This window comes from Nymphaea colorata, chromosome 2 (assembly GCF_008831285.2).
Source record: "Nymphaea colorata isolate Beijing-Zhang1983 chromosome 2, ASM883128v2, whole genome shotgun sequence".
NCBI lineage: Eukaryota > Viridiplantae > Streptophyta > Magnoliopsida > Nymphaeales > Nymphaeaceae > Nymphaea > Nymphaea colorata.
In genome coordinates this window covers 35,750,884-35,775,287 of record NC_045139.1, presented here as the reverse complement: position 1 = coordinate 35,775,287, position 24,404 = coordinate 35,750,884, and the positions used below count along the sequence as shown (strand labels likewise).

The 24,404-nt window shown below is 38.3% G+C and overlaps 3 protein-coding genes across 4 annotated transcripts; 2 read left to right on the top strand and 1 right to left on the bottom strand.

Annotated features, from left to right (window-relative positions):
• Positions 1 to 3,202: 3,202 nt before the first annotated feature.
• On the top strand, positions 3,203 to 10,028 carry LOC116246988 (protein BUD31 homolog 2). The gene is made up of 4 exons (XM_031618927.2): positions 3,203 to 3,362; positions 8,437 to 8,567; positions 8,985 to 9,172; positions 9,695 to 10,028. The coding sequence occupies exons 2-4, from the start codon at positions 8,474 to 8,476 to the stop codon at positions 9,848 to 9,850; spliced, it is 438 nt and encodes a 145-aa protein (XP_031474787.1). The 5' UTR covers positions 3,203 to 3,362; positions 8,437 to 8,473; the 3' UTR covers positions 9,851 to 10,028.
• Positions 10,029 to 11,188: 1,160 nt separating this feature from the next.
• LOC116248269 (26S proteasome non-ATPase regulatory subunit 11 homolog) lies at positions 11,189 to 15,185 on the bottom strand. 2 transcript variants are annotated; one of them, XM_031620957.2, is made up of 2 exons: positions 15,113 to 15,185; positions 11,189 to 12,561 (listed from the first exon to the last, which is right to left on the bottom strand). In XM_031620957.2, the coding sequence occupies exon 2, from the start codon at positions 12,532 to 12,534 to the stop codon at positions 11,272 to 11,274; it is 1,263 nt and encodes a 420-aa protein (XP_031476817.1). In that variant the 5' UTR covers positions 12,535 to 12,561; positions 15,113 to 15,185; the 3' UTR covers positions 11,189 to 11,271. The 2 variants fall into 2 exon arrangements, with proteins under 2 accessions (XP_031476817.1, XP_031476818.1); XM_031620958.2 differs by having other exon boundaries at positions 14,978 to 15,116.
• A 2,826-nt stretch (positions 15,186 to 18,011) lies between these two features.
• LOC116247134 (uncharacterized) lies at positions 18,012 to 23,965 on the top strand. Its single transcript, XM_031619115.2, has 5 exons — positions 18,012 to 18,403; positions 19,401 to 19,655; positions 20,147 to 20,215; positions 22,713 to 22,905; positions 23,312 to 23,965. Exons 1-5 carry the CDS (start codon positions 18,062 to 18,064, stop codon positions 23,698 to 23,700), a joined length of 1,248 nt encoding a protein of 415 aa, XP_031474975.1. The 5' UTR covers positions 18,012 to 18,061; the 3' UTR covers positions 23,701 to 23,965.
• The last annotated feature ends 439 nt before the right edge of the window (positions 23,966 to 24,404 follow it).

The window sequence follows — 24,404 nt, the reverse complement described above, 5'->3', positions numbered from 1 at the left end:
GATGAATTTTAAAAGATGGGGATGATGCTCTACACCATGGTCTGACTGGGGCAGAAGACCATTCTTTAGATCAATACAAATAATTCGAGTCGGAAAGTTTGGCTGAAGTGGGTTCTGCAAGGGTTCTGATGTCGTTGAAAGGGGGAAAAGGAAACACTAAATCGAGATATCTAAATCAATTTACTTTCTGATGATCTTCACGCAGTCGCTGTACAGATTTCTTTGTTGGTGGTATGACTCTTTCTAATAAAATGATTATCCCCTGCCCCAAGGAGCGTAGCGTAAGCCAGTTCACACTTAGGGTCCATTTAAATCTTGTGCTTGCTGTCACACTCCGGCACCCAAGTTAAAAAGGATGTATCTTAGACATACCCAAGCCTTAAAACAAGTTAAAATCTTAAAGGCATAAGGGTATAGTCTTGAAGGTTTTATGCATAAAGTATTTTTCTCAAAAAAAAACATTAAAAAAAGAATTATCCCAAGCATTATCATGGAGAAAACAAAGGATTGATGCAAATCTGCCTCATTCCTTCTTGTTTTTTTTTTACCACAACTTGAGTTGAGAGACACTATCGCCGGCGAAAGTGGGCTAAATGAGAGTGAGTTGTGTGCACCAAGGTGGTGTGGTGCACGCAAAATATATGGCGCCGGAAAAAAAATTAAATGTTTTTTTTAGACTTGTAACTTTTTCACTATATATATAATTTTTTTGTCCTTACAAGAGGGCTCTCTACTTTTCCAAATCTTTGAAAACACCTCTGTGTCCATGCTAAATGGGTTTTCATGTTTTTTGGGGAGATCTATATGGTGCATTTGGTAAGAGTCAACACTTGAAGATCTTTTTTAGACAAGAATCAAATCTCGAGTCCTTGGAACCGGACATGTATATAGGGTATTGTATCATTTTAAGAACCGATAGTCGTCGGAATGCCAAATTTTAGTGATCTTAAACAAGCATACTTTGCAAATGATGTAAAGAATGGCACTTAGAAAGCAGTGTGCAGCGCATCTTAAAGGTCAAATTTGAACATTTAAAACGTTAAGATTCAAAGACTGTGTGTAGTCCTTTTATAAGCTTTTACTTGCTTCCAACTGTATCATTTATATTTTGTACAATATTTGGCATGAAGTTGTGACATTAGATGTTGCCATGTGTTTTAAACTTAGTCAATAGAAGGCCAAGAAGTATTTGTCAGGGAATAGTCTATGGGAGCTTCAAATATTTACAGCAGAAAGTCCCACTTTAGCAACGTTTCGTGAGACGTTACATGTCCCTTATTATGGGCTTTGTGAAGTTACAAGTCTAGAGAGGCATAGCTCAAATGGGTGGACCTGGGGTGCATATCTAGCATGTCTCGGGTTTGTTTCTTGGGTTCTATATTCTTGTGCCGTAAAGTGGGATGGATCTAGGGCCGTTCATGAGCGAGTTCGAGCCGAGTTGAGCCACCTCAAACTCAACAAATCTGATTTGAATCGGATATCCAATTTTGGAGGGATTGGATTTACATTACATTTTCCTCTCTTGTATTTCTCTTCCTTTGCAACCCAACAAACTTTTTAATTTTCTTTCATTTCCCTCCTTTCTAATTAATCAACCAAACAAATGATTGATTGTTGAATCTCTCCCTTTCCCTCCAACCAAACAGGGCCTTATAGATGGTCAAATTTGGTTAATTCCTTCTTCGATCAAACTTGTGAAGCTCACAAACAACTAAGATCTGCCACTGACTCTACCACAAGCTAGTGTAACTCATGTCTATCATTCCAATAAAACGAAGTTAAAAAAAATGAAAACCTGGTTTTCGCCTTGTAACCTAAATACAAGTTGGTTAAAGAACCAAGTTTTCGCCTTGTAACCTAAATACAAGTTGGTTAAAGAACCAAGTTTTCGCACAACCAAAGTTAAGTTTATGATGGGTTCTGGTGCTGTTGGTAGGAGTTGAGTTGAATTTGCTGTTGGTGAGTAGTTTTGGAAATGTCCTAACTTGGCGATTTATGAGAGATCGAAACCCACTTCATTTCTCCCTGCCCTCGGGGTCTAGGAATGTTTTAAAGCTTGGGTGAAAAGCGAGACACCTGTCAACTAAAATGCAGTTGAACCACTCACGAGAATTGAACGGATCAAGGAGTCAAGGTAGGGCCCACATGTGCTCTGGCCCTACCTTAAAAAAAAATAATTTACGTGTAAAATTTAGAACATTTCACTTGTTTCTATATAAAAATTTTAAAAAATGATATTTTGATCCTAAACAAAATTTAAAAACTTTAATTATGTTTTGCTATGCCCCTAATACCTGAAAATGTCATGTTTTGGAACTCATGTCTTGTTATTAAGGCTTGATGTTATCATTCTTTCATTTGTTGAAATAAAAAGTAATGGACGCTCCTCTCCCAGCAGCATTGCATCTGGTAAGAAACATCTGTCAGTAATTCAATTTATCCACTTAAACCAAGTACTCTAGCTGTCACAGCAGAGAAAAATAGCCTTTCGTTACTCCGTGTTTCATGTTTCTTAACCAAATGCAAACACAGCATAAGAATCACAGATTTCTATAAGATTTTCTTTGCAAATCTCCATCTTTATCTAAAAATAGACCAAAAAAAAAATCACACGTTATATTTCTATAAGATTTTCTTTGCAGGATCTCTATCTTTATCTAAAAATTATACTAGTGATTGCCTACCAATTGCTAACCGGACAAGTTTCTCTCGTACAAGTTGTTCGATTCATCTACCAACTTTCCAAGATTTGCACTTGTTGGGTTAACTTTTTTCTTTTTTCACTTCTTGTTAAACGTCACCACATTTTGAAGGCGTTCACCCAATGAGTTTGTGCTTATTAGTGGCAAAGTTCTGGAAATTTACCTTAAAACATGCTTGCTAAGCAAAATATTTTACTGTAGTAAAAAATAATTTGAAATATAAATGGTCCGTCGAACGCTGGTAAAAATTTCATCACGGTGAATTTTACTTACCTCACAACTCTTAATAATAACACAAACAATTTATCATCCCGAAACAAGGTTGGACCTTTTAAAAAAAATACTGCTAACCTTGTTTTTCTCCACATAAATAAATTTGATATGATTATCCCAACGCCCATAAGAAGTTAAATTCAATTTTGTCATTTGCTAAGATAAGTTCCAATCAAGAAAAGGCTGCGGGGATAAATGGTCTCGGATGTCTTATCTCTTGTCCAGGGAGAGCGGGGTGGGGATGACCGCCACCGGCAGAGACGTATTTAAGTTGCAAAGGGGTGCGGATGGCATCTCTTGAAGTTTCTCGAGAACTCTCAGGCTCTCTGTGGTCGCAAAGAGGTTCTTCTCGGTCGCCTTCCCATCACCGGAACTAACTCCGGCCATGTACGCTCTTCTCAACCACCAAACTACAATCTACTTGATTTTTCTTAGAGTTTATCTTTCCTTTTGATTTTCTTCTGCGATTGATTGCTTTCGCAACGAAAGTGGTGTTCTGTTTTCTGTTTTGTGATGAATATTGTTTTGTTGATTCCAGTCCTTGCCCTTCTGTCTCTCTCTCTCTCTCTCTCTGAAGGGCCGCCTGCCCTTCCCTTCTCTCTGTGGATGATGGCCGGCAGCGGCCGCCCCCTTCCTGAAGGGCGGCTTCACTCACCTGTCTCTTGCTAAAGGGCCGGTTGATTTTTACCTCCAAATCTCCTGTGGCCGCTTATCACGGCTCACACCTCTCTCTCGATCGAGGACTGTTGGTCGGCCGGCAGCGACCCCTCCCAAAACTAAACTATATTATTGCAATTTTTTTATATCTCTCTCTCGTGCCCCCCTTCCTGAAGGGCGGCTTCCACTCACCTGTCTCTTGCTCAAGGGCCGGCTGATTTTTTCCCCCAAATCTCCTGTGGCCGCTTATCACGGCTCACACCTCTCTCTCGATCGAGGACTGTTGGTCGGCCGGCAGCGACCCCTCCCAAAACTAAACTATATTATTGCAATTTTTTTATATAGAACAGTTTCTAGAAATGATTTTTCTTTTATTTGACATTCGTACAACAGTTTCAGAAAGTGCATATCTACCCTGTGTTAGACTGTTAATTATCTTTGATACGTTTGCTTTATATTGAGCTATTTCCCTTTCATTTATAGGTTCTGCCTTCATTCATATATTTTGCTTCTTAATACTTTTGTCAAAAATTAAGATTATTCTAGATGTCATTGGCGTCTGGACCCTTTCATTTGTAGGTTCTGCCTTCATTCACAGATTTTGCTTCTTAATACTTTTGTCAAAAATTAAGATTATTCTAGATGTCATTGGCGTCTGGAAATTTTCACATTATATGCTCAAATGCACCATATTATGTAGGAAACTGATAGGTTTGACATTAAATATGATAAGGCCCCCCTGCAGATATTGATCATCATTTTTTATTTTTGTTTCTTTGGGTTTGGTTTCAGCATCCATGTCTTTGCATGTATGAAGTAGCTAACTGACTATGTTGTGCTTAGAGTCGTTTTTCAAAGTTATCTAAGCAGCTTGTTCATATACTACTATTCATTTGTCATCCAGCTTGGCCAACAGCAGTTGGGTTTGTTGGAGTGCTTGGTATTTGTGGCTAATCTTGAGTTAGACTATAGCATAGGACTTGCCTCATCTTAGTTTACTTTCTTTTTCATATGTTGTTGCTTTCATATTTACCATATGTTCTTATAATTTAGTATGTAACAATTCTAGCTTTTGTATATATGTAATTGAGTTATATTTCAACATTTTGATACTGACGCTTGCATTTCAAATGTCTTGAGGCTTGTGCCTCATCTCACGATGGGCTCAACTCCTCACTTCACCTCATCGTCTTTAACAACAATGATCCATATATTTCTGGACGTGAATGTTGTTCTTAGTGAATTTATTTTTGAGGAACTGTTGGCTAAAGTTTCATTTTTCTATTAGTGGGGGGGCTTCTGATTTATGCTGAATCCTACGTGGATTGCCCCAAATTATCTGCTGGTACTAGTTTGGATTTTATACCGAGGAAGAGTTCTGAGCCTTCCGTTGAAGTGCATGGTGTCTCTTCTAGTGAATAACATGTTTATTTATTCAAGCAAATCAAATCTTCAGTAAAACGCTGTCTGTTGGTGTGCTTAAGATGGTTATACGTGTGTGGCACTAACAGATTTTGCCTTTGAAACTGTGTGATTATGTGCCACTTGTCCTTCCTTTCTGAGCTTCAAAATTCTTTTGTTGATGGATCTTGAACATGAAACAAAGGCGAGCTGATCACGCTAGTTTTGAAGTCATCTTTTCAAATTTGTACAGTTGTAGGATGAGAATGACAATTTTTTGTCATCAATATGCCTGTAAATGCTTATTCTTTGTGTGAAGAATGTCATACGCATAAAAATTTTTGGTTTTTACTACCTTTCAGGTGGTGCCCACTTTTCCATTTAGAAATGTTTGTGTCTCACCACCACAGTCTTTGTTCATATGTATGTGCCTTCTTTATTAACTTTTTGTGCTATTCCTTTTCCTTTGTTGTGAAAAGGATTTTCCATGTCAATTTGATTCTCTAAAGGGCTCCCGCTGATACCTAAAGATCACAGCTTGTCAACATGTGAGCAATGAGGAAGCAGTTTCTCTTTGTATTATCACCCTAAGAACATGCTTCAAACCTATGTCACATAGGTACGGGTACCGGTGCGGGTACGGACCATTTTCAAAAAACTTGGGTGCGGGGGTACGGCCGTACACACACGTGCACATATATATCAAAAAATTACAAACAGAATAACATATTCACACACACACACATATATATATATTCATAAATCATGATGATCTACCAAAAAACTGAGAAAACAATGCAAGCACACATGGAAGAAAAACACAAAAAAGTTGAAAAAACAGTTGATCTACCAAACAGATGAAAAATGGAAATGGTGTTATTGGAAGAAAGTTTTAAGGAGGAACGGGAAAACCAAAACCAGAACTCCAACAAAACAGTTGCATCGATCGCAATATACAAAAGGACACAAAAGCAATGATTTCAATTTTCAAACATGACCTATTCTCAAAGGACAAAATTGCAGCGTACAACTGGTTATTAGATTGAAGACGCACAACAGGTTCTATCTACAACTATCAAGAGGTGTCGTTGTGGCCAATAATTCCATGTTAAGCATTATGAGAAAAGAAGAACCACAAATGAAACCAGGCAAAGAAGGAACAAAACCAGGAAAAGCAAGAAGAGGGAAAGGTTTGACATTAAAAACTTAATAAAAAACAGAAAAGCACATTTAGCCAAGTTCAGGAACAAAGCAGTCAACTCAAATGCTAAATCTCGTCTGTTACATACCCTAAAACCCTACAAAGAACCGAACAGAAAGTGAAGGGCCGACGAAGAAGCCAAAACCGGCCAACAATTATTACAAAGGCACAAACAGAAAATGGAAGAACAAAAAATGAAGAAAGGAGCTCGATCTTCACAAAACAAACGAGATTTTCAACAGATGAAACCAAAAGCTGCATCGAAAAACCCTAAAAACCTTTAACTTCGCAGTTCGCAGTTCGCCTCTCGCCTCTCTCCATTCGTCGTCGCCGTTCGCCGGAGTGGAGAATCACCTCCCGTCGTCGATCTCGGTGAAGACGAGTGAAGAAGAACAGTCGGCCGTCGAGGGTTATGAACTTACGATATTTTTAACATGAATAAAGTAAACCGCGTTAAATTGTAAATCACGTTTAAAAACAAAAAAAAAAGGGGATCGAAATTGGACTCGGTCAACATTGACCGAGTCTGAAAATGGACGGATTCGACCCTAGGTGCGTTGACCGTACTCGGTACGGTCAACGGAGCACCCGCGCCGCACCCGAGGCCGTACCCCTACCGGTACCGGTGTCGTATCGGTACTGTGCGGGCAATGTTATACGATACGTACGATACGGGGCCGATACGTACGATACGATACGATACGTATCTTTTACAAAATACGATATGATACACGCCCCGTATCGTACGATACGGGCTGATTTCAAAAAATGGGGGCTGGAAACCCCCTTTTTGAGTTTCTTTTATAAAAACCCGGCCCTTCCTCATTTTTAACTTAGAGATTGTGCCGCCGTGGAGGGAAATAATCGATTTTCAAAATGAAATCATCGATTAAACCATTGATTTGTGCATGGGTGGTTGATTCTCGTTGGGAGGAAAGAAGTTTTTTTAAATCGTGAACATGAAAATGAAGAAGAAGATGGAGATGAGGATGAGAATGAATATGATGAAGATTATGAATGAGAGTCGAGAGTGCTTTCATTTTATATGTATTGATATTGAACATTTTCATAATTTCATTATCATCTTCTGATGTAATACATAACATCTAAAACTTGTTTTTTGATGTGGTATCTCATAGACTTATGGACGTTATGACTTCTAAATCTATGTGTTTTTCATGAAGAACATATTATTCTTGTTTTTTACTGATTTTTTATGAATTTTTTGATTTTTTTCCTATTTTTTCTGATTTATTAAAAAAAAACGATACGGTTACGATACGTTACGATATTTTACGATACAGCGTATCTTAAAGCCAGACCGATACGGCTTACGATACGCTTTTTACAACATTGCATGCGGGTACTCCTCCTTAAGAGGAGTACCCACGTGACATAGCTTCAAACTGATATTTAATAATGAACCACAATTCCAGTGCCCAATATCTCTTTGTCAGGATAGTGTCTATCTTTGAGCATGTTTTGATGAAGATAATGGTTCCATTTGATGGCTGCCTCTTGATTACTTATTGGACCATGGCTCGTGAGTCATGTCTGTGATCCAAGTTGATGTATGTATCATGCCTAAATGTTTCATAGATATGGCTGTAACATTTTAGGTAAGAACAATGGCTAGAATTTCTGTTTACTTCAAGTCTGTATTGACAGGATAGTGTACCGACACATCACATACTGAAATTGCAGTTTGTGCTGCAAAGTTTTTATGCTGAAGTATTTTACTACTTGTAACTTGGTTACATATGATGTTTACTACATTATAAATGTACACTTAATTACTTTTCTTGTACCAGGTTGTTATCTATATTTGAATGGCATCTTCAGTTATCCATGTGTAATGGCTTTATTGTCTATTAGCCTTTCCATTTGACCGCTGATTGGATTATTCATGTATAAAAACTCGATTTTTCATTTTCTTATATGTTTTTCTTTAAACATGGATTATCTTCCAACATCATGCTGGTTGTCACACTTTAGGTGCTTGCTGAACAGTTGGGAAATCAGAATTTTGTTTTCTCTCAATATGTTACAATTTCAAACTTATGATATCATTTGTTCTAATGTCTGCTTTTATTATTTGTAGTTTGGTATTTGTTGGTTGTTTGCTAAGCAGTTTTTGTTCCTCTTGCCACATTACCCTTGTCATTGTTTTCATTCTTTCTGAATCAATTCTTCCATTTGCAGTCTTTCTGAACGCTGAAGCAGTTTTGCAGTTGGGAAGATGCCAAAAATAAAGAGAAACGGTGTCAGATTTCCAGAAGGTTGGGAGCTCATTGAGCCAACCCTTCGCGAATTGGAAGGTCAAATGAGAGAAGGTTTTCTTCTATCTTTTTTTAGTTAGTCTATATGTGCTTCTGAGAAATCTTTTTCCCTTCATTGGTAATTCATGACGACAGTTTGGGAAAATTCATCAATATCTGTGTTCTGAGTGACTGATAGATTGCTAAAACAGTTCAAGTTATCACCATATCTTATCTGAAACTGCATTGAATTTTTATAAAGGAAAATAAGAAACTACGGAAGTTGTGTGTGTGTTTTTTTATAATTTTTAATACTTAATTTTGTTTACTTTCTGTATTTTAAAATTTTTATGTGACACTTTTTCCCCACTTCTTAGAACAGTTTCTCAGCTTACCAATGTTTCATCTTTTTTCTGTGAATACCCTGTTAGTGGGACTTGTGACACCGGTCATATCTGAGGATTTTTTATTTTCTTGGTTGATGTCTTACAGCTGAAAATGATCCACACGATGGCAAGAGAAAATGTGAGGCTTTGTGGCCCATTTTCCGGATAAATCATCAGAAGAGCCGTTATATATTTGATCTCTATTACAGAAGGAAGGAAATCTCAGCCGAGCTCTATGAATTCTGTCTGGACCAAGGATATGCTGATCGCAACTTGGTTGCCAAATGGAAGAAAGTAAGTTAACATCCCTATTTTCTTGCATATCTGCTACAACTCTTCTGTGTTGATTGTAATAGTGTTCAAATCAGCGACCTTTTTCTGTTAATATCAGTTACTGTTATCTGCTTGAAAGAAACATTGTTGCTGCCAAACAACTTTTACCAGCAATTTGGAAGTTTAGGATTTTATTTTTAGGTTTCAGATGCCCAGGAGAAATCCAGTGTCAAAAGAAAGACAGCAAAACTAACTATTTAGAACCGTATCCTATTGATCTCATTCTGACACATGATAATTAGCTTGGATGTTTCTTATATTATTACTTGTTGATGGTAACACTGACACACTGATGTGTTTTTCCTAATAAAAAGCAAATAAGGCAAGGTGAATACCCAATTTCCCTGAGAATGAGATTTATAGCTATTTTTGTTATTGATATTGCAGTCATTTGGTCTGGTGCTTGATGTTTCTTGCTATCTTGTTACTGGAGTTCCAGAATAATTCTGTCTAATGTTTCATGTGTTTTGCTTCATTATGCAGCCTGGCTATGAGCGACTTTGCTGTTTGAGATGCATGCAGCCTCGTGACCACAACTTTGGGACCACGTGCGTGTGCAGAGTACCCAGGCACCTGAGGGAGGAGAAGGTTATAGAGTGCGTGCATTGTGGCTGCAAGGGATGTGCCAGTGGAGACTGATGTCTTTGATATTGGACAGTCATTTAGCTAATGGGTCGATGTTCACTTATGGGGTTAATTTTGTGTATTATCATTTTCCATCTGAGATATCCTAACTGTACTCATGAGTCATGAAGCTGTACTGATTTTATGAGAAAATTGAAGGAACATATCAACTCTAACCAAAAATTTTGGAAAATGGATTTTGATATGCCCTTCGGGGCTTAATGCCTCGAGTTTGATCCATGGATTACAGGACCAACTTTTTTGCTACATCAGCAAACACAAACTACATTAGATTTATGAATTTGAAATTAAAGATAATCAAATGACCCCTAGGGTCTTCCTAGTCCAACCCGTAGTCACAAGCCTTTGTCGGTTTTTCTACATCCAACAGGAACCGAGTTCAGGGCCAATTGGTTGCCCCTTTTACCAATATTTTAGCCTTGTGTTTCACTCCCAACTGATAAACAAAGATCCTGGAAGACTGGTATTAAACATGGTTGCGAAATTATAGTTACACAACTAACTCATTATATTTGTAGTAACTACTGAGTAAGTCAAGCTCTTGGCTCCAATATGTAAGGACCCAAACAACTCGAATCTGGGACAACTAAACATATGGAGAATGAGGTCGGAATCAAATTCAACACAGCCAAATTCACGAAGGCACATTAAATCTGACCCACCAGGACAAAGTCTATCAAACGACAGAGAATAGGTTCAATAAAAATTAGTTGGATCGTCAACACCTGTGCCCTGAGTCCATGTCTAGAATGTCAAGGACAACAAGAGAGCAAACATACGGCAGAGATAGATCATGACTGCAAGATAATGAAGTTGCTCTTTACATTTCAAAAGGAAGGAAACGCCAAGGCCAACTCTGAAGCATAAGCATGATGTAGGAAGGCATATAGCCAGTTGCGATTTATAAGAATTCTAGATCTGCCAGATGGACGAGAAACATATTTATCATGAAAGTTCTCATTTTCCCATGTCTTGCTACCCACTCCTATGCTAGTGTTATATTTTTTCAAAACATTTGCTTCTCTACTCCACACATTGCTTCTCGTAGCCCTTTCATTACCTGGCAATTATGAGCTTTCAATACGAGCATCTTCCCAGACTGGCCTCCACATTAGAAGCAAGATTGAACCCTACCCTGCTGGGTGCGAGATTGGCAAATATATTGCTTTTCTCTTCGACAGGAAAAACAAGAAAGGTGTCGAGGAAGGGTGCCAGTTTTTCTGTTGCTTGACGTATGTGTACTATTCAGCTGAGTGCATACTCATAGTTAACAAGTAAAAACAAGAAGAAAAAAAAAACATCTTTAAAGATGAAGAGGAGAGACCATAACCATCAGCAAAACTGGATGTTCAAGATATCTTGAATAAATTCGACATTTTGAAGCCAAGAGGTTGAATAGAAGAAAACAGTATAACTCAAGCCATTATCCTAGCAGATCTTAGGTAGAGACTGTCCACGACCTTGCTAATGTTCGAGATGGTTTCAAGCGTTGCAGGATAGATTGCGTCTGCTTTAGGGATTTCAAAAATGACGAGGCATCCAGCACCTTGATCGAGTGTTCCAGCAAACTTCTTGTCAAGGATCATCTGTGAGAGTTTTTTCTCCACATGATCAACGGGCAGTCCAATCAGTTCTGCAATGTGACCGATCTCAACCCTTGAGAATGGCTCAATCAACCGACAGAGATTCTGCTCGAGAAGAGTGTCATACAATGAAGACAGGTGCCGATGAACAATTGGATCTTCCTCTAATTGTGCCTTGTAGTCATTCAAGGCTGTCTCAAAGTGGTTCAGAGAGCGCTTTGCATGGGCATCAGCAACAGCTTTCATCGCGTCCAACTCAATACCAACATAGTGCAAACCTGCCTTGGATGAGATTATACTTGCAACATCATCAGCCTGATTAACCATGATCTTGCATAAAAGCATATATTTAAGACTAAAGACTGCACGGGGATCCTCGAGAGCATTGAATGCTTCAAATGCTTCAAAGAAGTAGCTATAAGCTGTCTTGTAATCTTTCTCTTCTGCATGGAGGATGCCACTTTGTAAATCAATAGTGCCCTGCTGTGCAGGTGGCACATAGATTGCATTTGCAGCTGTTCTAGCAGCAGTTAGTGCTGCTTTTGCCTTTGGGAGGTTCTTCAGAGAGAAATGGAGCTTGCTTTCTAGAAGGTCAATGTCTACAAGCAATAATTTGTCATCCAACCTGCGCACTTCTTTCACAAGACCAGTGAGAAGAGTCAGTGCTTCAGCATATTCCTTGTTCTCCATCAGTAAAGCTGCAAGCCTTGCCTCAACCCGCTGTCTAAGGAATGTTCGTTTCTCTGCACGGGTCCATTCCACCATTTCTCTACACAAAGATATCTGCAATTCAGATGTTCCAGGGATTTTGGCGACTGAATCAATGATGCCTCTTACAATCTTTGCAGTCTTTGCTTTGGGGATTACAGCAAAGAAAGGCCTCAGCTGTGTTAGCAGACTCCGTAGCTCTTCTGCTCTTTTCTCTTGTTGGAGAAGATCCGATAGATTTGTGATGACTTGCTCTTTGATGCGCAAGGCTTCAGCTGAGGAAGAGGGATTGGCAAGGATACGGTAGAAAATTGCGATGGACTCTGATGGATCTTTTGCTTCCAAGGCCTCTGCAATGGAATCCGTGGTTGCAGGGAGATATGACATGGCTGCCACTGCAAAGCTAACAAAAAGCTGGTACACAACAGTAAACAATAGGTCATATGTATAAGCAACTGGAAACCAAAGTTTTAGGACTTCAAAATGGAAATAATGCACAATATATAACAATTCAACATAGGATGTCTGTGCAAAATCTGAGACAGAGTAAAAGGAAACTGCTTCACTATGGTCAAACAGCCTAAGCAACTGACTTCATAGATTTGCTGTAATCCAGTGACTACTGAACTTCAAGAATGAGTAGGGTACCAAACCAACTTGAAGCAGCTTAGCACTACCTAAAACTAACAGCTACATGTGTAGATGGATATGCTGCCATGCGACAATATAGGATTAACTCCAACTGTCATTGATGTAGCTTTGAGCTCACCCAAAGATGGCAAGCTTGAAATAACATTCGGTTAGCATCTACCAAATAGAAAACCCAAAGAGTTATCCACTTTTAGTTCAACCAGCCACCACAACTTCAAAGCTATCAAAGGAAAAACGCGTGCCGTCAGGCACTTCTAAATTTGCTACTATTTATTAAATGCATTCATTTTTTCAATTTTATCCTCATCTAGCTGCCAATAGAGATAAACCTATAATGATGGAAGCATACTCCAGAAGAATCTAGTTTCAGATGGAACATGGTTACATGCTTCAAGCAACAATAAACTGAATCACTTCAGAACCATGTGTCCAACCACATGCCTGAAATTAACATTTAGAAAATAAGTTAAATAACCCACATTTTGTTACAAAACATTTTGTTTCCTTTTGGAGTGCAATCAAATACCTCCTAGGCCAAGTGGTTTCCTTGTTTTTTCTTATGAACACAAAAAAACTTGCTACTTTTTCCACTTGCTAAAGAAACAAGAATTTACTGGATTTCTAATGTCAAGAGAAGGAAGCATCACTATACACAGTATCTTTGACAAAGCTCTCAATCTTGGTTCAAGCTTGAAATCTAGCTTTAATGCTTTCCAAGTTTGTAAGTAATCCAATTCTATATTCAATGCTGGGCTTTCCCACTTCTTTCAGGACTTGGCCTACATAAACATTTGGATATGATGCTACCTTCACTTCTGAAAGTAACATGGCACAAGTTTCGATCATATTGTAGATCGAACATAGAAGATACAAATTTTATTCTGGTCAAATTTATTGTCATCATGGCACTCATCCATCAGATGCAGCTCCAATATAAACTCTAAACTAAGTCTAAAATATTATGCAAAATGGTGCTAAACTCAATGTTTATGATGACCCACACATCATCCAAAACTGGAGGTACCTATATGTGTAATGCACAAATTTGTTAAAAGCTCATTGGATGCAGCTCAGATAAACAGGGAAGTAAATTGTAACGTGGCTGCACCATGGAACCCAACCAAGTCACTAGGTTGACTTGCCCAAACCCCAAGTCAGAGTCACCGGACAATTTCCATCCTCACTCTCTAATCAAAACATTGTCTGCATACATATGAAGAGCTATGTCTATGCATCAGTACTAATAAACTTTTAAAGCACCTGTTCTTTAGTCGACAGACATTTTCATCATCTAAGCCCACCCTCTATCATTAGCACAACTTGATACTTGATAGTAGTGCATGAGCATACGCATTGGGGTTGGAGAGAATAGACACGGAGGAAAAGAATCCAACTATCCAAGTAAACAACATGCAGGTTGAACCATTGAAGTTACAAGTTGCAACTGAACTAGGTATGTGCAAGTACAGGTGCAGCATCCATGCGTAACAAGACCCAAATAGTGAGCCCTAAAAGCAAGCATAGGCAAGACCATAGTAGACAAAAAATTTGCTCTCGTCACAATGAAAAATCGAACCAACACAAGCAGCCCCATCTTGAAGGAAGTAAATCTTCACAACTAAAGGTTCAAGGATGCTTTTTTAATTCTGGAGTTTCAAAATAAAACCACACACACAAATTATGCACACACAACACAGATTCCTAATTGAATCTAGAGTTTATCTGCCAAGTCATAGACAAATCAAATGCTTCGTCAATGGGAAGGTCAAGGAGCCCAGTCTTTTAAGCACTTGCATGACACAGAAGATGAAACACCAAAATTCGCTAACCGCCCAAATGCATAACATGTAAAAGCAGATCATACGAGATAAGCAAACGACATTCGCTATACATATAAAGACCTCTTTCGTAAAGATTCAATTCTGTTCGAGATATCGATGGATCATTTGCCGCACACCCCCTTAAACAGAAACACATATCCCCATTTCGGCAAAGCCAAAACACATATCCCCATTTCCGCCCAGCTAACACCAAAAGAAGCGATTACAGAATATGAGGCAAGCCATCTAGGGTTACACATGAATCATCCAACAGCGCAAGAGCAAGACGTTCTTCAATAATTCCTCAAGGATGCCCAAAAATTATGAATCCGAAGAAACAACAGCGACCAAGAAAATACCTCGGGAAAAAAAATCACAACCTAGCTCATCCAAACCAAAAAGATGTTACACCGTCCTTGTTGAGGAACAATCCAATTATAGCCATAAAATCGAATTAGATCACAAGAAGAAAACAAAAAAGGTTAAGGTCTTACAGACTACGGTAGAGAAATGTTGCCTTGGCAGTGAAGCTAACCTGTGAGAGAGAGAGAAAGGGAGAGAGAAAGAGAAGGCTTTAAATAGTAGAGGCAAGAATGGGTGGGTCAGACTGAGACATGGATCCGAAGTCCATCGGCAACATGAAATATTTCACAAGGTCCGGGTTTAGTAAGGCCATGCAGATCCAGATCTTGTTGCCTGAGTCAGCCCATTCGCACCGGGACTAATGGCCGTATCAGTTCCTGGTAAATTGAACTCAGATCTTAACCCTTCGGGGTCCAATATATCAATGGGGGCGACACTTGGTTTGCCTCAAAACTAGTGAAACCAATGAGTCATATTCAATTTGATTACTAAATCTGAATCTGAGTCATGACCTAAATATAGACCCAATAATGTATAGGACCGATGTCATCATTTAATCTTGTATTTCCGGAGAATTGTTTCTCCATGGACAAATCTTACAAACCCAAGATCATTCTAGTTTGAAATTGTCATTTATTTTGGTTGTTTGTGTTTAATTTTGAGATGTTCATCATAATCAACATATAGTTAATCAACTAAACAAAGGAAAGTTGAACTTTAGAGGTAGATTATTTTGAGTGTCGCATGAATCTGTCTCAAAAATTTGAGCAGGTTTATAAAATAATAGTTCTAGTATCCAATGAACCACCAGTCTCAAACTTTAAAATAGATTCATGAGACACTGACAAAATGTTCCTACTATCAAACTACTCCTTTAAAGTTTTGATTATGTTTTTGAGAAGTGTTAATATAGATAAATAGCTTTCATCCCTCCACATCTTGAAATTTGCAACTAGAAATGTTCTTATGAATTGTTCTCTTTTGTTCTTTAGCAGGTCAATGTCGTAAACCGTATTACGAGTGCCAACATGGAAAGATTTTATTGAGATTAACATAGTAGTTGAGAAAGATTCTCAGAAAATTAATATTATAATTGTAAGTGATGCTAGTTACCTATACTGAAATAAGAGAAGTAACGTTTCTCATATATATTCTTTCACTATTGGTTGCGTCATGCAGACGTTGGGAACATGTTCAACATGGAAAAACTCCTCTCAATGCCCCGCCGTCATAATGGTCAGACAATCTTTTGCATCTTTGTTGTTCCATAACTGGTCAGTTTAAGTGTCATGTTAATGATGCGGCTTTAGTTTGCTTCCAGTGGCTGCTGCTCATTTGTACTGTAAATGGTGACATACACAACTCTCATGTTGAAAGATATATTGTAGGACTATCGAGGTCCCAAAGTAGCTCTGGACCCTATGAGCAAGTGGAATAGGGATGGCTTTTCTTGAAGTGGAATAGAGATGGCTTTTTTTGCTGGCCTCTTAGCTATTGACATACAATTTTGACATTTGTTATCTGTTTCGGTTGGATGTGCAACAGTTTCTTAATGTTAACTTGTAAAAACGCAAGATTAAGGTAAGTTTGATTTCTTCGTATAGAAGATTCATGGGTCTGATGCGACATGTTTTTGTTGACACTAAATTAAGTGGAATTTTTAATTGTATAAGACAACAAATAATCAAATTCTTTCAGTTTTTCTTTTTTTGGATTCTAAGGAGACTGGCTGATCATGCATTTGCAGTTATGATATAATTATCATTGTTATAATATCTTCCTCCACTTTTTTAGACACTGCCCACACACAATATTTCCTAAACAAGTGCAAACAAAGATCAATGCCGTTGTTATGATACTTTGAAATTTATGAAACTGCTTAATAATGCTTACTCAACCCATTTTCGGGCTTGAGTCCTTAGTTTGGCGGATCTCAACTCACTCCGTTTCAGTTTTAGTTCGAAAAAAGTTAGAAACAAGGACAACCAATCACTGTAAAAACTTTTTTTATAAATTATTACACACGCGTCTATATGTGTGGGACCCCATGTCCAAGTGTTGAATAGATCTCTCAGTATATAATTAAAAGGTGAATTACTTATTTTTAATCCCAAAAAAAAAAAAACAAAGTTGAGCAAGTGCCTACCTCAATCATGCAACACCAACACTAACAATTGAGCCCAATTTTCTTATATCTCATTAATCCTCTCAGCCAAAGGAATTGAACCGGAGGTAAGATTTTTATCAAAGGCCTCAACATTTTCTATAGCCGCCTTATGGTTAGTCATGCAAAACAAAATTAAAAGAAAGAACATATGATTACTTTTTTAATGAGTATGCGGAGTAAATGGCCTTTGATTTTGGAAGCCCTTGTGAAAATCCAGTATCACACTTTATTCAAATATTAGGATGGCTCTTTCACTAACCAAATCTTAGGTTAGTTCAACTTCAATTATATTATTGTGTCCTTTAAATGTTTTTTTCCTTGTTCAATTGCTTAGTTTGATCTTTATGAGAATGTTTTGCTTATTTATAATTCTAAGAAAAGCCATAATATGTAATAAAATGACCAAAATAAATGGTGCATTTGTATTTATCTAAATTGAATGTTGTGATAAGAATCGAAAGTTCTCCATGGATCCAATTCTTTTCAAGAATGAAAATAATTGAATGAATAAATGTCTACATGAACGAAAAATACTTGTTATAATAAAATACAACACTTGAAAAAACAATTTTCATGACATATCATGTATGTTTGGCACGTAATGCAGTTGAAATAAAGGAAAAGCTATTAATGATTTTGCAACAAGAAAACCTTATGTTTGCGTAAGGAGTTGTAGATTTATTTATATGGAATAAAAGTTTCTCAGATAAAAAACAAACAAAGAAGGCTCACTTATTAATTCAACATGTACATGAAATATAGTTTAGAAATTAACTTTTTCTCGGTTTGGAAAAGGATTTGGCGGCGGTGGCCTTTAAAAGATTATCTTTAAATTAAAAAAGAGTGTTCTGTTTTGATTTTTTGGCAAAAGTTCGGGCTCTTTGGGCTCCATCGTCCCCAATCTCTCTCTCTCATGGGGAGGCTCTTCATTCCGAGAGCTGCTCCCCTCGCTCTCTCTCACACGAAGCTCTTCACCTTCCGCACGACCACTGCTGCCGCCAGAGCCACCACCACCACCTATGCCTCCTCCAAGGGCTCTCCCAGGAGGAGCGTCTCCCGCCCCCTCCCAGACTCACTCGTACGACGGACTCGCTCCACCAGAGAGTTCAATGAGGAGGAGATCGAGCACTTCCTTTCCAACGGTACCCACGTCCCTGTCCTCCTCGGCGAGGTCCTCGACGTCTTCGACCGCCGTGGCCGGCCTCTCCGCTCGTTTGTGGATTGCACAATGGGTGCCGCGGGACACTCCTCTTCTGTACGTACTTTTTTCCTTATAGCTGTTCCTTACTCCCCGTTTCTGCTTCTCTCTGTTATGATTTCTTAGTTTTCTGGATTTTAAGTTGTTCTATTAGTCGATAGCTACTTGGTGGATTCAAATTGAGTTCATTTCCATCCATCAATGTGTTGGATATTTTGTTGGGCCGTGAGAAGCCTCTGGAGTTTGTGTTCTTGGGATAAGATAGTTTGTGATTCTTTGGGAGGTTTTATACCATCGAGTTGTCTTTCCGGAAGAAAATTTAGGCTTTTGGGAAATGAATAAGGTTATTTTGGTTCATCTCTGTGTTTGAACTTCGAGTTCCACTTGCCAAATTAGTATTTTAAAGAAGGCATCGGGTGATTTAAATCCGCCACTTTATGTCCGAAAAAGTGTGCTAGTTCAGGACAGCAGGGAACAAGTGCAATGTAATTGCTCAATTCTTGTGCGCAGTTACATTCACAGATCAATTTTTTAAGTTTTCAAAATTTTAACCATAAAATGTTGCCGACGTGATTGACAGCGTAATAATTTATGCTTGGATTGGTTTCTTTTTTTGTGTACGAATTTTTGAGTATTACAATTTTTTTCAGACTTTGGTTTGTCAAATTCTCATTCCTTATGGGATCTTATTTGGATATCCAAATCTGATTGAATAGATTAAGTTTTATGTATAGATTCATATAGGTTTTCTATATGATTAAATGAAAGTTCTTGAAAATTGATTTGGGGGAACGTAATTGCACAATTTAATGCAATCACATTGCACCTTTCTCAGTTTAGGAAATGGACGAGTACAAAGTATGCTTCTAGCTGTTTTACTTTTCTGGATTAATGGACAGGCCAGAACTGTAATTTGCCATCAAAATCTCTACGATTTTCTTCTTCAACTGGCCTTTAAACTGGTTAATTGGTATGGTTTTTTGTGTATGTGTTCAATATTTCTTTGTTTCGTATTAATTGCCAAATTGGTGGTCCCTTCTGCCTACTTTTGCAGATAATTCGAGCTCATCCTGAGTTGGAGATTTTTATTGGATTGGATATTGATCCTGTGGCATATAAAATGGCTAATGTGCAGCTTGATTTGATTCTTAACAATGTGGAAGCAGAAAGAAAAGACCGGGCACTACAAAGATATACATATCTCAGGAATTTCAGAGATATAAGATCGATTGTTAGGCAAGTTGATGCAAATATTTCTTCCGATGGAGTTGATGGCATTTTAATGGACTTAGGGATGTCTTCTATGCAGGTTAGCTTTTCCAATGGAAACAGTACCGTTACATTTCAATAGTTTCATGAACTTATCATTGCTGGGCTTTGGATTTATGTGTCCAGTTCAAGAGCTTAGTTTTGTGCATTAATTAGCAATGTGAAGCTGAGACAATGTTGGGGCTTGTCAGCGACTGTAGCTGAACACAAGATTCACATCTATACTGTGCACAATTTGAGCATCTTCCTGCTACTGCAACGTCTTGATGTGTTCTACAGGGAAATATTTTGTATAATTTCTAATTTATCAGCCCTTAATCATCATCTATATCATGGTCATGTTATCATGTCCATTTGATTGATCATAGTCTCTTTACTTTTGCACATCCACTCAATGCTTGATGCACTATAGTGTTCTTTGTTTTGATGTTCGTATCTTTAATTTCATCTTTGCGCAAAAAAACAGCCGTCCAATCATCATTTATTGGATAAGGTCTAAGCATGGAAGATATTGATGTATAATTTTTGCAGGTAAACAATGCTGAAAGAGGATTCAGTGTGCTCAATGATGGCCCACTTGACATGCGTATGAACCCTTTGGTGAGAACCAATCTCGTTCTTTTCTGTGTGTTTCCTTTGATGTGCACCTTTGTTTAAGCTTAGAAGTTTTCTGGTTTATTAACCACATATCTCCAATATGACCATTTGTTGCACTTTTATGCTTCTCGTGACGGCTTTGGTTGTTTATGTACTAAATGTGAGTGGATGCCTCTATCGGTTGGAATGTGCAAATGAAGCCTTGAGATAGGTAGGTTAGGTTTTACTTGAGCACAATATTCTAGTCAACGTTGAGATGGAGGGATAATTTGCAAAGTACAAACTTACCCCTCAAAGTAAAATTTTGAAAAAAATTCAATAGTGGTGTCGGCTTCTCATTTCTCTTGACCCCAGCTGACGCAGCGAGGGTTGATAGCAACCCTCTTTGGATACTATCCAAGGAGGGATTGCTAACCCTAGCTGGAGAACAGTGAGGGGTTGATGTTCTTGTTGATCCTAGCCTTCCTCGACCCTCGTTGGATTCCATTCGATGTAGCTATCACTCATCAACAGTGGCCCTCATTGCATCAACGAGGATCAACGGTGACCCTCACCACATGCCAACATCGACCCTTCCTGGAGGAGGGCGATAGCAAGAGTCAAGATTGATTCTCGCTGGATGAAATCTAGCGAGGATTGGTCCTTGCTAGACCACATCGAATGAGCGTTGACAGCAGCTCTCGTGCTCGCTACATTGATATGGGTTCACAACAACCCTTTCTGGATACCATCCGATGAGGGTTGATGGTGATCCTTGTTGGACAGTGTGCGATGCAGTGTGGGCTACTGTTGACCCTCACTAATGCAGCGAGGAGTCAATGGCAGCCCTTGGTACATCAGCGAGATCTTCGCTGAATGATGTTTGGTGAAGGTCATTGAACATGATCCTTGCTACCTCGATTAAGGTCAACGGCAACCTTTGCAAGATGCCTTTTGGCGAAGGTTGGGTCGACCTTGGCGGTGTTTGGCGAGGGTCAATACTGCCATTGACCCTCTTTTTATTCTTTTAAAACTCCAACTTCTAGTGGTAATTTCCTAAATTATACTTTCATGGTTTCACCTTAACATTCTATGTTTAAGAGCCTCTCTTTGAGAGTTTGTTGAAAAGGTAGAGTGGTGATTGGTGAAGGTTGAATGTTGAAATGTCACGTAATTTGCTTGCTCCTTAGCAGTGATATGTATTTTTTTCCTACATATAATAATTGCTTCAAGGAGTTCTAATTCCTTGATGTTAGGCTGCTTATTGTCCATGAGGGATAGATGTTCTTCCTGTTAGGAAAGTCAGATTCTTGACCAGAGCAACTAGCAAGCAACATGTTCCTTTTGAATCTGGCATCCTAAGCAGGGTTCTTGCTCTAAGTATTTTGAGTTCTATTACCTTAACCGCTTAACGTCTTGCAAGTGTAAAAATAAATGCTGAGTTTAATTTATCTTGCACGTTGGATAGGTAAAAATTAATTTATGCTCAAAATCTGTATAGGTTAAATGACAGTGCAGTATAAAACCTGCTTAGTCTTAGCATCTTACAAATTCAAATTTGGAGATAGTTGCTCTAAGTGGAAGTATTTCCATCACATAACTGATGGGGCTGTTGTGCATCTACACATGTTCCCTGGTTCTTGTTTCGAGGTTGTGAGCAATGTTGTCAAAGGCATGTTAAGAATGCTATTGTTTATTAGCTTATAAATAGATTATGCATTATTTTTTATCCTGTTTTCTTTTTTATAGAAGAAAGTTTCTTCTTTAGACTTTTTGATCTTGATCAACTTGGTTGGTCAACATCAATGAGGTCATGTTGCTTCCAACCGTAGTTTCGTCTGTATCCTATAGGACCTTTCATGTTATACTCTCTGAATTTTAGTGCAGAGTCAAAATAACTTCCTCGTTTCATTTGGCCTTTTCAATATATGTTCAACATTTAGTAATCTATGAAAGCCATAGAAATTTCTGGTTGCCCATTCTTAGCCAATCCAAAGGGTAGAAAGAGCAGCATATTTGTTTCTTAAGGGAAATTTTAATGCCTGACAAATATTTTCCCTTGGGAAGATTCACCATTTGCAGATCTCACTTGCTTCTGTTTCCTAATATCAGATACAAATCATTGGACTGTAATCACATGCTTGGTACACTTTCAGTTCTCATAAATCTACCAACGTTCTCTGTTATGGATCCTACAGCTTTAGTGTTTTTGTTTATTTTAATATTGGCTGCTGGTGCATACAGTTTTACCTTTTTTATTTATATTGATAGTGGCTGCTGGTGCTTTTGCACTACTGTGTTCTGCCCATGTGCATGACTGCCTGGAAATGTGCTCCTTTTTCTACCTTGTGCATTTTATTGTTCTTTAAAGGGAGTTATTTGTCTTTGCTATATGTGCATGTCCTGTACATGCATAGAAAGTGTATTGATCATCTTTGATGTTTTTGACTTCTTTGCTCCATAGTAAGAGTCTGAATGTTTCAGAGACCCTCTTATTTACTGATTGACAGGTCTGTGACAGGCAAGTCTAAAAGCAGAAGATATCCTAAATTCTTGGCCGGAGGCTGAAGTTGGTCGAATTTTGCGTGAATATGGGGAGGAGAGCAATTGGCGTAAAATTCAAACTAAGATTATGAAAGCTCGCACAGGTGGAGGATTGCATTCCACAAATGAGTTGCTAAATCTAGTGCGAAGTGCTTGTGGAGGGCCAGCAGGTATTGGCTTATACTTGTTCTTTTACTTTGTGTTTCTCTCTGTACTAAATCCAAGATTCCACATATTACCTCTGATTCCCATTGGTTGTTTCATTAACTGTTGTCTTTGTAACTGGTACATTTGTGGATGGCGTATCAGTGTCACATGATGCATAACAAGCATCTTGCATCACATTTGCATAACGTGCTTGTGTGCATGCACCTACATGTATGCATGTCTATTTGATTGAATTTTTTCTTTTATCATGCATTGCATATCCACCTAGATTCACCATATAATAGTGAAAATTTAAAGAAATAAAACCCCTAATTAATCATTTGGGTAGGCTATGGCTACCACACGTAAAATTGTGTACATTTACAAAAGGCATTTGAAAAGAGTGACCTTGAATTATTTGCAATACAGGGAGACAGGGATGGATGAAGACTGCAACACGTGTTTTCCAAGCACTGAGGATAGCAGTAAATGATGAGCTTAACTCATTACGTGATGCTCTATTTGCTGCATTTGACTGTCTTGCTCATGGTGGTCGGCTGGCTGTTATTTCCTTTCATAGTTTGGAGGATAGAATTGTGAAGCAGACGTTTCTTGATATTATAAACAGGGAAGAAGGCGGTTCACCTGTCAAGAAGAAGAATGATTGTGAAGAAGAGTGGTGTAAGCAGAAGATAGATGGAAAATTCGGGACCATTCTCACAAAGCGGCCCATAACACCATCTACAGATGAGGAAAAGCTCAATAGAAGGTGCAGAGGTGCCAAACTTAGAGTTTTGCAGAAAGTACCACAAGAATAGAAGGAGAACGGTTGTGCATTTGATTGCTAATTCGTGGTTGTTTATCTGTTTTCTTGGTGGATGTTGAATTGCCTGCTTTGAGCAATTTCCCCCCCTCTAATCGTTTACATGTCTATGAGCTTGTACACGAAGCTGCTCATTGGTCTTAGGGATAGGGTTGCCTAGATCTAACCTCCAAACACTCAAAAGACTTGAACGAACTTTTGGATTATATTCTGACGATTTGTTTAAAATTCTCATTTTTGAATATTCTTTCTGTGTTCAAGGATTGTGAACTTCACCATCTCACAAAGTTACAAGATTAAGATGCCATGGGTGCAATTTGGAGAAAAGGATAGTGGTGCTTATTGGTCTGTATCCGTCTCTATTATTGTCGACATGATCGAGTGTAGGCGTATTGAGCATGATAGAAATGCATATGCCTGAAGCTTTATTATTTTAGGCAAAAAAAAGTTCTCACGAAGCAAAACCCAATACTTTTTCAACCATTGATTTTTGAATCACTAAAAAGGGAGCATAATATTCCCTGGAGTTGCTTCTAGCGATTTAGAAGATGAATGGAGAATCCTATTTCCGAGAAAATTCCATCAAGAAACTCTTAATGTAATGATGCTTTATGGTATTTGCGGATTCAAATATTTAGTCATCCGTATATATATATGAGCTCAAATCCAATCCTCTGTCCATCCAATCTCTCGGGCTAT